This window comes from Podarcis muralis, chromosome 3 (genome assembly GCF_964188315.1).
Source record: "Podarcis muralis chromosome 3, rPodMur119.hap1.1, whole genome shotgun sequence".
Lineage (NCBI taxonomy): Eukaryota > Metazoa > Chordata > Lepidosauria > Squamata > Lacertidae > Podarcis > Podarcis muralis.
In genome coordinates this window covers 43,721,335-43,738,479 of record NC_135657.1, presented here as the reverse complement: position 1 = coordinate 43,738,479, position 17,145 = coordinate 43,721,335, and the positions used below count along the sequence as shown (strand labels likewise).

Sequence of the window (17,145 nt, the reverse complement as noted above, 5' to 3'; positions counted from 1 at the left end):
ACAGGGAGGTGACAAAAAATCATTCTCATGCCAACCTCTCTTATCTTATGGGAGCATCACACTGGATAATGTGGTTGTCACACAGCAAACTCCATTGCTTGTTCAAAAATACACCAACTAAGTTCAAGGTCAATTTTACATAAAGTACACGTGAGAAGTGTATACTTCTTTCCATAAAGAAAAAGAAGGAAAAACAGGGGCTACCAATAATTATCAACTCAATCCAGCTGCATCAGGCATAACTGCAGACATAAACTAGATGTGCATCCAAGTACATATCCGTATGAACAATTGAGGGTAGGTACATCACTGTTGACAGTGACACACACACACACACACACACACACACACACTCAGCCTCTGAAGTCTTATCTTTAACTTGTGTTTCTTCATCTTCAGCCTACCTCATGGCTATTTAAAGATTATTTGCATAATCCTGCAACAAGTTCATGCAATTCAAAAAATATATTGAACTGCTGTATTTCCTGTTAAAAATGAACTATCATGAATTAACAACAGAAGCTCAAGCACAATATTTTAATATATTAGGGGCAAATAGAGGCCATAAAAATCAATGAAATTTTGTACTTTTTTTTAACAGATGAATTCACCCACTGTACAGAGGTATTATGTATTACACTTGAAACAGGGTCAGTGTTATGTTCTTGTTAAAGAGAGGCAAAAACATGCTCCGCCAACTTCCTGACTTCCTGACTGAATTACTACAATCTGAGAATTAAATAATGTAGAAATCAAAATGGATACCTTAGCCCGGAATAATTATTGCAGATATCTGCTTTAGCTACTTCTTATTCCTTCAAATGGCACTATCCTGACACAAAGAAACTAGTACTGGTGCTGCAATAGAGTGTTGATAGCAAGACAATTAAAATAACTAACCGTCAAGTTCAGACGTTTCACATCTATATATCCCCAGAGTGGAGACCTCTTCCTTCATATAGGTGGGACACTGCCCACTATAAAGCCCCCTGCCCAAGTTATAACCAAGTCTAAGTAGGACCAGAACCACCACAAAATGATGCCACCAACCCCTAACTCGGACAGCACCTCCAGAAGGATACAATGGCCGATGGTATCAAAAGCCACTGAGAGGTCAAGAAAAATTATCAGGGACACATTTCCTCTGCTTCTCTCCCAACAGAGGTCATCATACAAAGTGGGAACTTATATAATTAACTACAAAGTTCCTTATTCAAGCACTGCCTAGATCCAAACCTGCTCAGCTTCAGCAAAATAACAGGTTCATGCACTTTTGGACTATAGCTGGGGGCCTTCCCGCACAGGTGAAAGGTAAGCCTTTATTAAGTAAAATATAAAACTGATTCCATGATCCTGAAAGGCAAAAGCCAATAGGAAGTATATGGAAATTTGTACAAAGGTAATGACAGTCTAAACTGAACATCTTCTACTACTACTAAAAAAATAAACAAAAAAAGCAATTAAAGTTGGATGTGTTCAGTTGTAGATTCATGCAAGCTTTCTTTCCCAATTAGTTCCCACCAATATGCATTTATATTCTAGCCCTGTGAGTGATTCCTCATGTATTAAGTTAACAGGACAGCTGTCATGGTTCAGGATTGAGGGATATCAGTGTTTCTCTGGATAATCTTTCATGAAAATTATTGGGATTTAAAAGTTTCTCTTTTTCTTTTTTTTTCTTTTTTTGCAGATTTTGTATAGTACCAAAAACATGGAAAAAAGAAACAACTGAAGAACAAAAAAAATATCAAACACTATAAATACTTTTTTATGCTTACAAATAAATTAGATGTTGTAATTTCTTAAGAACATAAGGGCAAGCCTCAAACATCATAGCCATAAGAGTTAGAGAGCGAAGTCGAGCACTGAAAGAAAGAGGAAACTTGTGTGATGCTGCTTAAAGCTGCATGCTGGAAAAATACTAACAGAAACCCACAAATTAAAAATACGTAAATTTTTAAGACAGACTATTTTGCTATTGATAAGTCCAATTTATTATTTATAAACCCTTGTGGTCAACTGACCATTACTGCATCCTCCTGATAAATATCTTATTCCATCTTTTCATATCAGCACAAAGCAGAAATGTCCTTCTAAGGATACTTGCTGATGAGATTACAAGAATTATTTTAATTGCACACCTACCATCTGAAAAAATTACTGACTGGTATGGCAGATGGGCACTATAAAAAGTATCTGCTTCTGATTTTTAAAAAAATCATTTCAGCATCAAACATGCTAATTGCACTTTTTCAAAGCAATAAATGAGACATCTGGAAATCTGGAAATAGTTGCACATTGTTTGCATTAAAGTCAATGGATGGTTATTGCAGAGAAGTTGGTAAAATGTGGGCTGGACAAAGGAATTGAGAGGATGCTCATCAAATCTGCAGATGACGCCAAACTGGGAGGGGTAGCCAATGCCACTGAAGACAGAATCAGGATTCAAGACGTCATTAACAGATGGGAGAACTGGGCGCAAACTAATAAAATAAATTTCAACAGGGACAAATGTAAGGTTTACACTTAGGCAAGAATAACCAGATTCACAAATATAAGATGGGGGACACCTGGATTACCTGTAGGACATGTAAAAAGGATCTAGGGATCTTAGTAGACCACAGGCTTAACATGAGTCAACAGTGTGATGCAGCAGCAAAAAAAGCTAATGCTATTTTCAGCTACATCAACAGAAGTGTAATGTCCAAGTCAAGGGAAGTAATAGTACCACTCTGTTCTGCCTTGGTCAGACCACACCTGGAATACTGTGGCCAGTTCTGGGTGCCACAATTTAAGAAGGATGTTGACAAACTGGAACATGGGCAAAGGAGGCTGACCAAGATGATAAAGGTTCTGGAAACCAAGCCTTATGATGAACTGTTGAAGGAACTGGGTATATTTATCCTGGAAAAGAGGAGACTGAGAAGAGGTGTGATAGCATCAAGCTTGTTTTTGCCTGCTCCAGAAGGGAGGACCCGAACCAATGGATTAAAGTTACAAGAAAGGAGATTCCGACTAAATATCAGGAAGAACTTTCTGACAGTAAGAGCTGTTTGACAGTGGAGGTTGTGGACTCTCCTTCCTTGGAGGTTTTTAAGCAGAAGTTAGATGGCTATCTGTCATGGATGCTTTAGTCAAGATTCCTGCATTGCAGGTGGTTGGAGAAGATGATTCTCAAGGTTCCATCCAACTTTACAATTCTATGATTCTATGAAAAGCAATATTAAAAAGAGACAGCAACAGAAATCAGCACAACGAACTTATAACCATGCTCATAACTAAGGGATAGTGAACTTGTGGCCTTCCATTTATTGTTAGACTACAATCAACCATAACTATTGGCTGGGGTGATGCGAGTTGTAGTCCAAAACATCTGGAGGGCCATAGATTCTCCAGGAGTTACGCAGGAATTTAACAGGCTCTGACCCAGACTCTCAATAGTGATAGGAGAGGAATACAGAACCGAGCCTTCAAAGATGACTTAAGTGGGAAGGCAGGGTCATAAAGGAGACAGCAGTCCTTTGTATTATTTTCAGTGTGCTAGACTGTATGTTGGGAGATATATAATGTTATTTTTTATGCCCCTGAAAAGGATCACAGTAAGTCATTAAATTACTCTTTTTGAAAAATAAAGGTGATCTACAGAATATGCAGACATTCCATTAGCTTACAAAAAGACAGTCTGTGCAGTTGCCATAAATAGTATTGCAGTTAGTCTCATTCCACATTGCATCCATTAGCAATCTTTTAACCTTTAATCTCCCGTCTATTTCCACTTTATTTTAAGAACATTAACTGGCATACCAAGCATGACCAGTGTTCCTTTTAGCTACGTATCTTCTCCTAAAGGGACCAATACCATTTGCTTTAAATGGCTTCTTAAAAGATATCATAAAGTAGCTAGAGTAATTTATTTAAAATATTTCTGCATAGCAAGGACACAGGTCAATATTAGGGGGCCTAAAATGTAGTATTTGCACATTATATAAGATCCCAATTTGAGCCTTGTAACCTCTGTTGAAGGGAAAACCAGTACTGCTCTTAACCTCCTAGATGTTTCAAGACCTTGCGGCTGATCAGGGTTGAAACCTGGTGGATGGACAATTGGTCCGGATGCAATATAAGGGATCTCTATATAGTTTAAGTATGCAGACATCATACTGCCAAATTGAACATGAATGGCTTCTAAATACAATCCTACAATCCCAGTGACAGTCTAAATGTATGCTCTTTAGTGGAAATCTTTATACCAAACAGCTGCTTAAAAATGGTGTCAACATTTTCTTGTTCTGGCATCTGCTCTTCAGTACTCAAGCACATCACTCAACTCAATGAAACTATATTAGCCATACTATATTAGCCTTATCTAGAATGGAGGCTGAGCACAGAAATTATCTTGAAACACAGGTTTCAAGACCTGCGTCGAGCCACTAACCACAGCTAAATCTGCAACAGCTGTGTTAGCAAACTCCTCAGCATACCTGGTGGGTTCTTTTTCTCTTTGCTGTTTGATGCTAGAGAGAGGGGGAGTCATGTTGCAGTGCTCCGTGTGTGTTTATATGTAAATAAAGTAATTAGTTGAAATGCTGAGTTGCTGAGGTCTGTTATGCAAACTGCGAACACGCTGCAGATCCCTAAGTGTGCCAGTGTCTGTTGGCATTGGTCACTGTGATGTTCGGGCAGAAGTATGAGTATGAGATCAGCTTGGTACAAACCCACTGGTGGATCCAATCTGAAACACCCACCGTTCCTTTTGCACCATGATGACCTTGCTGCTGCCTCTCCCCTCCCCTTCTCCATCATGACATGCAGCAGTGACGCAGACAACCAGAGGTCAGGTGAGTGCCTCCATCTCACCATCCACAACTGCCTTTGTGTTTCCCCATTCACTATAAAAAATGTTATTGGTTCTGTTATGTACTGAAGTTCTCACCCTGGGCCAGCAGGGGGATACTGTAGATAGTTTTCACTCAGGTCCACGTCAGTTATTTTAGGCGGGAAACCCTGGGTTGTTGTTGCTACAATGTTGATAGCTGGCTGCCTATAAAAGCAGGCCGGCTGAGCTGTTTGCTGTTCAGTTTTCTGTTCCAGCTTACAAAATAAAGAGCTGCTTTGGAGAAATTGCTGTGTCGTCTGCCATGTCTACCCACTATTCAACAGGTTCCACCCCCTTGGCCAAAGTGGGTGAAATTTACAGAAACAGGATCCCCTTCAGGATGTTACCAAGTCTGCCAAAACTGAAGACAAATAGACCCAGGTGCTATTTTTGTGGACAGAGTAAATGGGATTCACTTTCCTCCATGATCCTTTATGGGAGAGTGGAATTTGTCTCTTTCTTAACTTAAAAGACATGGAAGACTGGTGTTTATTCTTGCTTGCACAGTTTTTAAAATTTTGCAACTTCACACCAAACTTCATTTCTAGTATTGTTTATTTCCTACAATAGGCCTTTACAGGTTTAAAACAGGGCTGGCAACAGGAAGCTGTCTTAAAATGCTGCCTGTGGAATTCTGAAGATCTCTGGCATTGGTTTTTTGTTTTTGTTTTTGTTTTTTTGTTATAGCTGACCAATGTAGATAGGATTTTTTTTAAAAAACAAAGCCTACACCAGTGCTTTAACAACAACAAAAATCCAGGTAACATGTTGGGTAGCTTCACTTCTTGCAAAGCCTAGTGGTCTAGAAAAAAAATTGAAATATACAGTACTGTAAAGGAACTGTATCACTGAAAAGAACAGAAATAGAATTACACAAGGTTTTGGAGGAGGAGGGAAATTTTACTCAGTGGGAAGTTATTGAGATTGCACTTTCACTTGGGAGGGGGAGAGACCCCCAAATCCCCCAGTTTGCCTGTTATTCTATTCATATAGAGAGCTAATACACACCCTAGTATATACCTAAAAGAAACATGGATCAGCAGCTAGCGCCCCCCCCCCCCCCGCATGCTACACTGGTTGTGAAAAACAATCGGGGAAATTTCCACAGCATGAAAGGTGTCTGCCATTTCAAGGAAAACATCTCTGTCATGTTAGCATGCTAGAGCCCAGATGCCCCTCTATCTATTACTATTTCTATAATAAATTATAGGGTTGAGGGTGTAGAATTTAGTGCTGAACTAAACTGCTTCTGAAGTGCTACCAGAGTTTAGTTAAGATAAATTTATCTCCTAACACTTCAAGCAGGACACTGATATAAAACTAAAATTAGACCAGCACTCGGGCAACTATCAACTGAGGTCTTCACTAACTGCAGCAGGAAGGAGGCAGTACCTTTCAATACACTATTGAAACAATATGGCCATTGTTTATAGTTGGTAGTTAAAACAGTGTGTGTGTGTGTGTGTGTATGAGAAGAGGCATGCTGCATGGGCCTAAAAATCTAATCCAGCACCCTACAGTAACAAACCAAATGCATATGAAGAGCCCACAAACACATAAGGGCAATAGGCTTCTCCTGTTCAGTGGCGTAGCGTGGGGGGTGCAGGGGGGGCCGGCCGCACGGGGCGCAACATCTGGGGTTAGGGCAAATCCACGGGTTAGGGGGCGCAAATCCACGGGTTAGGGGGCGCAAATTACTTGCCTTGTCCCGGGTGCTGACAACCCACGCTACGCCACTGCTCCTGTTGTTTCCTAGTAACTAGTATTCAAGCTCTTAAACAGAGGTTGGGTGGCCATCTGTCATGGATGCTTTAGCTGAGATTCCTGCATTGCAGGGGGTTGGACTAGATGACCCTTGGGTCCCTTTCAATTCTACAATTCTATGATTCTGTGACCTACAGTTCTGAACCTGGAAGCTGCATATAGCCATCATGACTAGCATCCACTGATATTGCCCCATGACTAAATAAAGTACAATATCTTGAAGTATGTTATGTGTGGCTTGTTGTTAGGTGAACTCGTATCAGTGTTAAAAATGACTATAAACCCCGTATCTGAATTATATTGTGGATTATAACATGGTAAGTTCTTATATTTTTAATATAGAGGAAGCTTGTTAATTTGTCATTTTAATTGTTTTGTTGTATTTTTCATATAAATTGCCCTGGGAATTTGATTGAAGGGTTGGGTCGAGGGTATATAAAAGTAAAATAAAACTAGCTCTGTTTCTCTCTTACACAACATTGAGATACCTTCTTTTCAGCCTTTAGAATTAACATGCTCTATACAACTATTCTGAGCGTGTGGCCTTGAGATTACTGTACTCAATGCTTTTATCTGCCTTCGATCTTGTTCTTCCCTAAGCTCTGTTGTTGTTTTTTCTTGCCCACCAAGAACAAGAGTTAAGAGGATCCCCTCTCAGGCTATGTGTTGGTTACCATAGCAACTCCCTATATTCTCAGTCTTCAGAATACTACAGTACAAGTTCGGTTCCTATAACAACATTATAAAGGCAATAAAAATGAATCTGAATCTCAGGTAACTTGAGACTGAAGTAACAAATGCTACAGGAGAATTGGTATTTGGAGAAATGCCACTTTGTGAAACAGAGTTTCAAAACATAAAAGAAACATCTTTCCAGAACAGCAGTGTAGAAAAGCTCCTGGAGTGTTTTAGGTCAGAATATTTTATCTGTCTGGTAGCAATAGCAAATAATAAAGACAACTGGACTATTTCTTAAGTTACTTGTGAAACCTAAAAATCTGATGAATGTTCCTTTTTCCCCTAACACAAACACTTTACCAAGAATAAATCCCAGGTCATATATTTTGATTTCCCCCCTTTAATGTATGGTATTTCAGTCTGTCCCAGTAATTAAGAATACTAAATTTAGATATTGCTTAAACACAGAAAGAATGTATACACATCCAAAGGAAACTCAGTCTTATGCTTCCTGCCCTGCCCATCCTCTCTCACCTATGCACACATGGATGGGAATCACTTGCTTCTGGTGCAATCTCATACTGCTTATTATTGCAGATCTTTCCCATCAAGTTCCACAAAGTGCAACACAAGGAAACCTATGCTCCATGGGTAGGAAAACTAAGGGCCAGGGGCCGGATCTGGCCCAATTGCCTTCTAAATCCGGCCTGCGGATGGTCCAGGAATCAGCGTGTTTTTACATGAGTAGAATGTGTTCTTTTATTTAAAATGTGTCTCTGGGTTATTTGTGGGGCATAGGAATTCGTTCATCCCCCCCCCCAAAATATAGTCTGGCCCCCCACAAGGTCTGAGGGACAGTGGACCAGCCCACGGCTGAAAAAGTTTTCTGACCCCTGCTATACTCCATATTCATTTGGCCATTCATTGCAAACACCACGTCTTGTTGGATGCCACTTTGAATAAGCAATAGTAGCCACTTGATTTAGTTTGAGATATGAAAAGAGTGAGTTGGGAAAGCCTCTATCGTTCGAAAGCTTCAAATATTCCATAGTACTGTCTCACAATCATGTATTTTATTCCTGGTATTATGTGTTATCTTCAACCCATGAAGTTTCAGATCCAATGTATGAATGTAGAAGAGATGCTTTATTAACAAGCAAACACCCATCTATGTACGGTATCCAACAACTGAACTTAACCTTCTCTAACGGAAGAAGCTTACTGACCAGCTTGCTTTAAAGAGTCTATTCATCTTACAAAGATACAACAATGTATATCAACATGGTGTGTGTGTACAAAGGGGGCTACACAACAGGAGAGAGGAAGAGACACAGAAACGGCAGTGATCTGTGTACAAGGGAGAGTTGAGAAAAGGGGAAGAGTGGAGGGGGAAAGTGAGCGAAGGTGAACACGAGAATGCAAAAAGGGGGTTACAAAAAAGAGAGAGTAGGAGTCATGGGGTTGGGTTTGAAGATGAAAGCAGGAGCATGGACAGATCTGAAGAAGAGGAAGTGATAGTGGCTTTATAACTGGGCAGAAGACACAAAGGGTGCAATGGTTGGACAGAGGAAGATGCAGGAAGTTACCATGGGGGTGGTTTGTGTGCAAGGTGGAGGTTGCACAAAAAGAGGTGGGGGAGAATGGACATAGTCATGAAAGGGGAAACAGGAGTGCAAAGTTGTGCTGCAAGAACAGAACAGAGAAGTGGCTTCGGAAATGGGGTTGGGAAAGTGAAAAATGAGCTCTGTAGCTACATGGGGTGGTAGGAAGGGGGTGTTCTAAGGGGTTAATGTGTGGTTAATGGCAGGAAGTGGGTGAGCAGAGAGAACGGGGATGCAGCCCCTAGTTATTTTATATTTTGACAGAAACGGTATTCAAGTATTATTGATTTAGTGCCATAGTATTTGATATGATAAATCTTTCAAAAAAGCCACACAACAAATGCTATCTTGAATGTTGCCCATGCCCTACACTTTCCATCACTTGACATAGGCTGCAATCCTATACATGTCTATTCAGAAGTATAGGATTCTGGTGTGTTGGGTATGAACGTTTGTACAGTGGTACCTCGGGTTACATACGCTTCAGGTTACAGACTCCACTAACCCAGAAATATTACCTCGGGTTAAGAACTTTGCTTCAGAATGAGAACAAAAATCATGCTCCAGCAGTGGGAGGCCCCATTAGCTAAAGCAGTGCTTCAGGTTAAGAACAGTTTCAGGTTAAGAATGGACCTCCGGAACTAATTAAGTACTTAACCCGAGGTACCACTGTATATCTTTGGACAAGTATCCATAAAAATAGATATTAATTCAAAGAAGAAGTAAGCTTCACTGAGTTCAATGAGGCTTACTCTCAGGTAAGTGTTATAGGGTTGCAGTCCTGAGGTCACAGTTCACTTTAGCTTAGCTTAAAAATGATTTCGCTTCAACTTTACGCTCAACAGTTATTTTAACATTATTTGTTGATTTTAGCACAACACTTAGTACAGTGACCAAGTACAATATTTGGGGGAAAGCACTACTGTAAAACACTCTAGTCTCACTGTGTTAGGGTCTACTTTGCAAGCAGAAAATTTAAATCCTTCAAGAAAGATAGGATTCTTAAACATTCAAAGTAGGTTTTATTCACTTCAAGTAAACAGTCAGAAGGGCTTAGCTTCTGCCAAAACAACATGTTGGCATTCCAACAGCTTTTTTTATTATCTGTTTCCCTTCTAATACATCCACTCTTAAATCCAGCCATACCTTGACAAATGCCAGCTAATTTATTGGGCACTGCATTCCTGGAATCTATTGAAACCACACCTGGAATTGTGTGTATATGTGTCTCCACGCATGCACTTGCATCAGAGGCAAAAAAATCTTTAAGATATTTATTTTATTTGGTGGTTTGCATGATACATCCTGCACATTTAAAAAACATGCCACATATTTTCTTCTTTCATTTAAATGACAAAGAGAATAATATATTGTCAGCTGTCCAATAAGCACATGTTAGTGCTTTCTGCTAAATGTTCATGCTTTGTATTTCTTCTGCCTTGGTGCTCTTATTATTTCATTATCATATTTTATTCAAATAAATTATTAAAACAAAGGGTTAAATTTTCATACGGAAGACTGCCTTCATTGCATATTTAATGAAGAAATCCTGTGTTTTCCTATTCCAGTTAGGGTGGATCCAAAAGCTTACAATGAAGGCGATGCAATTTTCTTTCCCCTGCCCCTAGTAATTATTTTACACCAAAGAGTCTAAAGATTTGTTTTGAAAGAAAACAGGCAAGCATTTCTTGCAGTGTGGAAGATACTTTTACTGCTCTGGGGTTTGGGGGTTTGTTTGTTTGTTTGTTTTTTTGCCAATTTTAAAAACATTTACACACCCTAAGCTGCATTTGTTTACTTACTGGAATACTTCACTTTATGGTTTAACATATTACAAATGGCAAGAATACAGAATTCATCCACTCAAAGTCATATGCAAGGTAGCAAAATCAATAAATGCCATTAAGCCACGAGAAATAAATCTACACCAGCCCTGTTCTTGGAACACTTGTTTTATTTACATCCGAATCTACCAAATTATACCTGACTATGTTACTGAGAACACCTACACACCTGCTCTTCTGAATCAAGATTCCTTTTAAACAGCAATCTTCTCATTAGAAAGGCTTTTGTTAAACTGTATATTATCAGTGCCAGAGATATTTGTCACAAACTTGCCTTCCCCCTCCAATAGCATATTGATAGTGATACTGTTAGCCACTTGCAGCTTGGTTTAAATAACTGCACTCTGCTGTTTTCACTAGCAAGTTCTATACATCATATCCCTGTCTAGCTTGTAATATTTTTTCTTAGGCTGCTAAAAACCAAATCGCTTCTTACCATTCTGATCCAGTAGAGTCGAGCAGTGCTAAAGGAACTGTGGCTGTAGTGCTGCTTAGAGGAGCCAGCGGAGGCTTTAGAGGAACAGAGTGTTTTATGTGTGGAAAACGCATCACCACCTATTATATTTCAGTCATTCAATTGCTAGCCTTGATGTTTTGGAAATCATCAGCCAATCCAGGCAAGGAAAAGGGAGGGCTTGGAATGTTCATATAGCATAGTTTTGTGCAGTTCGAAGAGGAAGAAGATACATCTTATTTGCATTTTTATTCACTGTGTGTAGAGAATGACTCCCTATTCTTTATTCAAAAGCAATTCACACATAGTTTTTAAGCTTCTTCAGTGGGCTGATTGAAAGCATGTATTATGCAGAATGGCACCGGGCCAGATGACACAAAGGTTTGCCATGCTACCCAAATCCTGACTTGCAGTGCTCAGTGAATCCAAACTTGATATTCTCCTAAATCCCCAGGGCCTCTAACTAAGCCAGAAAATGTGTTGGCAATCAAAACGTGCATCTACGTGCTACCAATTGGTTATTATTTTTTTCTTGCACTATGCTTCTATTTAAAATAAAATAAAAAAATTCACCTGACAAATGCAAGCAAGTAGATGACTCAGAAACTCAAGGGAATAAAAAACGATCCTGTATACCAAATAATTATCTGCTTTTGCTATGAGACAGTGTACTAACTGGTCAAAAGCCAAATGGCTTTGTGACAAACTATGTTTCTTCTTTACAAATCTCAGAGTCAGTTGGGTGGCTGACATTGTCTGCTCTGATGCAAGAGAAGGCTGGGTGGAGAACAATAACCTTATGCTACAAGGAAGTATAAAGAATGAATTGTTCTTTAAAAAAATGAACAAACTCCATGGAAGCAGGCAGACTTTTGCCCTTTTAACACAACCATGCCCAAGTATGCTGAATGTACAACAGGCAGCAGAATTGTGATCACTCTGCATGGGCCCTGTGCACTTGGGCTCAGCTATGTAGGATGTAATATAACATTGTGATGTCCACATACATAAAGCCTAACATATGTATCTCAAAGCATACTGCCCATATTAGGGTAAGGATAGTAAGTTATCAGACCTAAGCACTTGGGGCTCTAACTGCAGAGACATCACTACACATTAAATTCAGTGCACATGGGTGTGACAGGCACAGATTTGCACAAGTGGGTAAAGTCTTCTGCTATTCCATATAAGTGCACCCCAATGAGCTAAAAGGGGTATATTTTCAAAATATCCAAGCCAAGGCACTAAACCTCAGAGGAGTCATAGAAAAATAAGCTCATAGTCAAGCATTCTATATTTTTCAATGAAACCCAAATGCTTGAACTTCTTATTGTCACATATTCATTATGTGAAGCTTATGCAAGCAGTTTGGACAGGAGCAATTATGGAACTGGATTGACGTCCACACCTTGATGTAATATTTCCCAGTGGAGGCTGGTCCATTAGAGGAATCAGGGTCCAGTTGCTCAGCCCTGCTTGGACTCTTCCCCTTTCCCACCAATCCTGTCTATTGAGGCTAGGAGGGTCGAATAAACAAACTGAGGTCTAAGATCCTGCCTGAAATAAGACATTGGCTTGGGAAGTCTATTGCTCTTTTGGATTCTCTGGTTAGAGCTTAAAAAGCCTGCATAGAAGGAAGTTGGAAACTTTGATCCTAGGCAGGCTTTCTCCTTGTTTTAAAGTCCAAGCATATGTGAGGGGAGACCGGGGGTTGGGGTTGGGGTTGGAAGCCTGCCACTCCATTTAAAAGGCAATATAAGAGCTGAGTAAGGATTACATTAGACACAGGGTATGGGTGGCTTTAAAACAGGATTAGACAAATTTATGGAGGATAAGGATATTAATGGCTACTAGCCATGATGGAGCAAGTCTTCAACCCCCACTGTCAGAGAGAGGATACTTCTGAACACCAATTGATGGGAGGTGCAGGTAGGCAGAGTGCTGTTGCCCCCAGACCCTGTTTGCAGGCTTCCCATGGGCCTGCAGGCTGAGTACTGAGAACAGGATACTGGCCTGGATGGGACCAGCGAGTCTTCTTATGTTCTTAAGGGGGCATAAAAGTGAATGAGCTGGGGGCAGGGGCAGCCCGGTTAATTTCACTGCCCCCCCCCCGTTGAGAGAAGTAACTATGACAGAAGGGATTCCCTTCCAAAACAACGCAAAACAGTTTTCAGTTAAGTGCTAATTATTTGTACAACTGCAAAGCTTAAGTGTCCACAGAATCTTTGCAAGGGAAGAGGATGGGAAGAAAGCCAGAACAACTTGGCTATGCCTTGGGAGCCTATTTGCACCTCTGGAATCTTTTTGGTTTCCAAGAAGCGCCTCCATGTCCAGTGTCCACCAGCTGCCACTGGGACCCAGACTCTGAGTTTACGCTGTTTTTTTGTTTTGTTTTTAAAGTAAGTTTCTAGCCCTCAAGGCCAGCTCAGAACTTCATGGCCACTATAACAACCATGGCTTGCCTCTAACATCAATGGTATACAACTGACATAAAAATAAAGCATTTTGTACCCCACCCTTGTCTTTCTTGCTCTTGCGCTGCCAGAAGGGCAGGAAACCCCACAGCTTCCTCCTCTTGCTGCTAAGGACAAGCACTGCCTGAGAGGATTTCCAGGAAACAGGAATAGCATCTCCTACAACAATACCAGCAAGGAAAATTCAGAAGTGAGCAAGCTGGTGCTTTTGCACAGGAACAAGTAGCAAACTCAGCTCTCCTGTGCTGTGGCCATTCATGTCTGCTGTCAGTTGCTACTCTGGGTCCTAGCAGGGAGAAGCGCAGCCAAGTGAGTGAGTGAGCAGGTAGCCATCACATTCTAGGGTCAGGTGGCTGAATCACCCCACGGTCTTCATGGTCTTCCAGTTGCTGGGTTCCCAGGGCTTGCCTGGACAGATGTGGGCAGCAAGGAGCTGATGTGGCGGCAGCATTTTCCCTGTTGGAGTCCTGGAGGGAGGGCAGACAGTGGGCCCCTTAGATGCCATCTGGCCCCTCCCGAGCATCAGGCCTTCCTATATTGGCCTGCCCAGGTAATAAGATCAATAGGAAAGCTCTCCAGGTCATCCTGTTGATGTCAAGCACATTTTGTGGTGACCCAGTTCTTTTCAGTGGTGTTGTCTCAGCTATGGAACTCCCTTCCCTAAGTTTTGCCTAGCCCTGTAATTGTTTATTTTTTTGCTGCCAGCTGAAAACCCATTTATTCACCTGGACTTTTGTGGGAGTCAAATAGGATATGCTGTGAGTTATGAAATGGCGCTGCTGTCTGTTGTGTGTAGATATTTTTTGATGCATATTAATAATAGAATCTTAGAATAGCAGAGTTGGAAGGGACCATAAGGATCATCTAGTCCAACCCCCTGCAATGCAGGAATCTTTTGCCCAACATGGGACTCAAACCCACAACCCTGAGATTAAGAGTCTCCTACTCTACCAACTGAGCTATCCTTCCTTTAACAATTTGCTGCTTTATTGGAGATTGTCTTTTTTCTGTAACATGTCCTGGGATGATAGTATGATGCACAGGGGAAAATAAATTATAATGAAGGATGAATGAATCAACAAACAGAATTCTCTCCATAATTATCACCTCCATTTAGAGCAGAACTGAAACTAATCTAGTACTGTAACTTTATACCATTGTTTCCAAGTTACAGAACTGAATCTGAATCTTCATCAAAGCTTTGGGGGGACTTAAGCATTAGGTACTGAGCTGTTTTGTTGACCCCACCATTACATTCATGTGCATTTCTTCTGGGGCCATTCGCAACCATAATGGGAGACTCTTGTTTTTTGTCCAGGTAGGTGTTCTGCAGGACAGCATTGGAATAAATGAAAGTGCCCTTGCCTTTATTAAGCAACTGGGCAGGATCTCAAATAATTTCATCATCGATTGTAAAGCTGTTCTTACTACTAAAGACAAGTGGGTGTTAGTGCAAATCCTAAAAGTATCATGTTAATCTAGTTTGATCCTCAGTTGAAGATTCTAATTAAATTTTATGGAAAGAGATATATCCTGCTATATAAAACTGAAGGTTCCGTCTCTCTAAAAAGATAGACAAAAACTTTCCCTGCAGAATCAAATAAATCCATGGAAAGCAGAAGCCAGGGGACTCTGCATACTCATAGCTTAGGAAGTACAAACAGGCCTCTCTTCCAAGGCTTAACTGAAGTGGTTGGGAGCTCTGGTGCAGTTCTCAAAATAGGGTCTCCCCCCCAAAAAGAAATTCATGAAATAAGGTATACTGGGCATGTACAGTTTCATATTTTAAACTCATTTCCCATTGTTTTTGCTCACTTCCTAACTTGGGCCAGTCACCAACTCGCAGACTAACCCACCTCACATCTGTTGTATTGGCATCTGTCTGTCTTGTGAGACAATGGAATGTGCTTCCAGGGGTGAAGTCAAACCACTTTGGCTGCATCAGTATTATTATTACCATCATCTCATAACTGCTGCCTCCCATGTTGTTTTTGCTGTGTTAGCAGCACTGAAGTGACCTCTCTGGGGTGCAAGCCTGGAATGCTCAGATTATAAGGCCCTACTCATGGCCTCACTGTTGTAGTCCAAAGGAAAGCATAGCAGTACTGTTGGCACCAGTTTGGCTGCAAGAGTTGCCTGAAGAAGGTGTACAAGACACCATCCATCTATCTTAGGGACCCCACTCCAGATTTGTGTAGGGTTTACTCCTTTACTTCTCCCAAAGATGTCCCACAAGGCACCATCCTCGGGGTTTACTCCTGCAGCGTTTCTCACGAATGAGTATAGTCACAAGGCCATGGGGATTTAGGATCAGAGCTTTCCTTCTCCTAGATGGGCTACCCTCCCAGGTTGATGAGCCCCATGTGCCCCTCATTTCCCTCTACAGCATGTGCAATAACTGCCTTCTTGACTGTTGGACCCACTATTGGTATTGTCTGCTCAGTCTGCCAGAGCCTGCCTTTGCATGCAGGAAGTCCCTAACTCACTGAGGCTTTGAGACCCACTGGCTACGCTCGTCTGGCCAGCAAAAGCCATTTCCAGGCGCATGGCCACTTTCACATGCTGACAGCTTCTAGGAACCACAGGGACAGCTGACTGCAGGGTGAGGAACAAAGGTGGACAAACTACCCAAGTAGGAGGAGAACATGCCCCCCACCAGAGGTACTTCCTTCCCCCAAGACCACGTACACAGCACATGACTCTTGTGAATATATAGGAGGCATAACATGGCTACGAAATGGGTCTTATTGCTTGTATCATAGGCATCAAATTTTGGTTTCTTTATCCCAGGCATAGGGAACCTTTGACCCTCCAGATGCTGCTCGACTACAATTGCCATCAGCACCAGCAAGCATAGTCAATGGCCAGGGATGATGCGATTTGTATTTGAGCAACATCTGGAGGGCAGAAGGTTCTTCTCCACACATGCGTTAACCAGAGTGATATATCTCTGTACTACAAAGATCCTTGCTGTAAGGCTCCAAGGTTCCAAGGCTTCAACTAATCTTACTTTGGCCTGATTACTGCATGTTTTACAGATGTGCAAGTCCTGCTTGCGTTCAACATGAGACTGATTCCTAGGGGACTTACAGTACCTTAGGCCTGTAACCACCGGGGAATGGAAAGCAGAGTGATGTACAGTGGTACCTCGGGTTATATACGCTTCAGGTTACTTATGCTTCAGGTTACAGACCCCGCTAACCCAGAAATAGTACCTCGGGTTAAGAACTTTGCTTCAGGATGAGAACAGAAATCGTGCTCCGGCAGCGCGGTGGCAGCAGGAGGCCCCATTAGCTAAAGTGGTGCTTCAGGTTAAGGACAGTTTCAGGTTAAGAACAGACCTCCGGAATGAATTAAGTACGTAACCCGAGGTACCACTGTACTTTAATTTCAATTTTTACTATTGTAATTGTACAGGTAACATAGCAAGGTGTCAGTAGTTTTCCAAATTGCC

The 17,145-nt window shown here is 41.2% G+C and overlaps 1 protein-coding gene across 4 annotated transcripts in view; it reads right to left on the bottom strand.

Moving 5' to 3' along the window:
* The window catches only part of PLD5 (phospholipase D family member 5), a 95,330-nt gene that overhangs the window by 51,185 nt on the left and 27,000 nt on the right, over positions 1-17,145 (bottom strand). The window contains exon 1 of one of the 4 annotated variants that reach the window (XM_077925745.1): positions 11,200-11,386. The exons of 2 other annotated variants lie outside the window; for them this stretch is intronic. In XM_077925745.1, coding sequence (XP_077781871.1) covers positions 11,200-11,202 — 3 coding nt within the window. In that variant the 5' untranslated portion in view covers positions 11,203-11,386. Of the gene's footprint in view, positions 1-11,199; positions 11,387-17,145 lie in introns of those variants that run through there. One more of the 4 variants, XM_077925746.1, reaches the window with a different exon arrangement.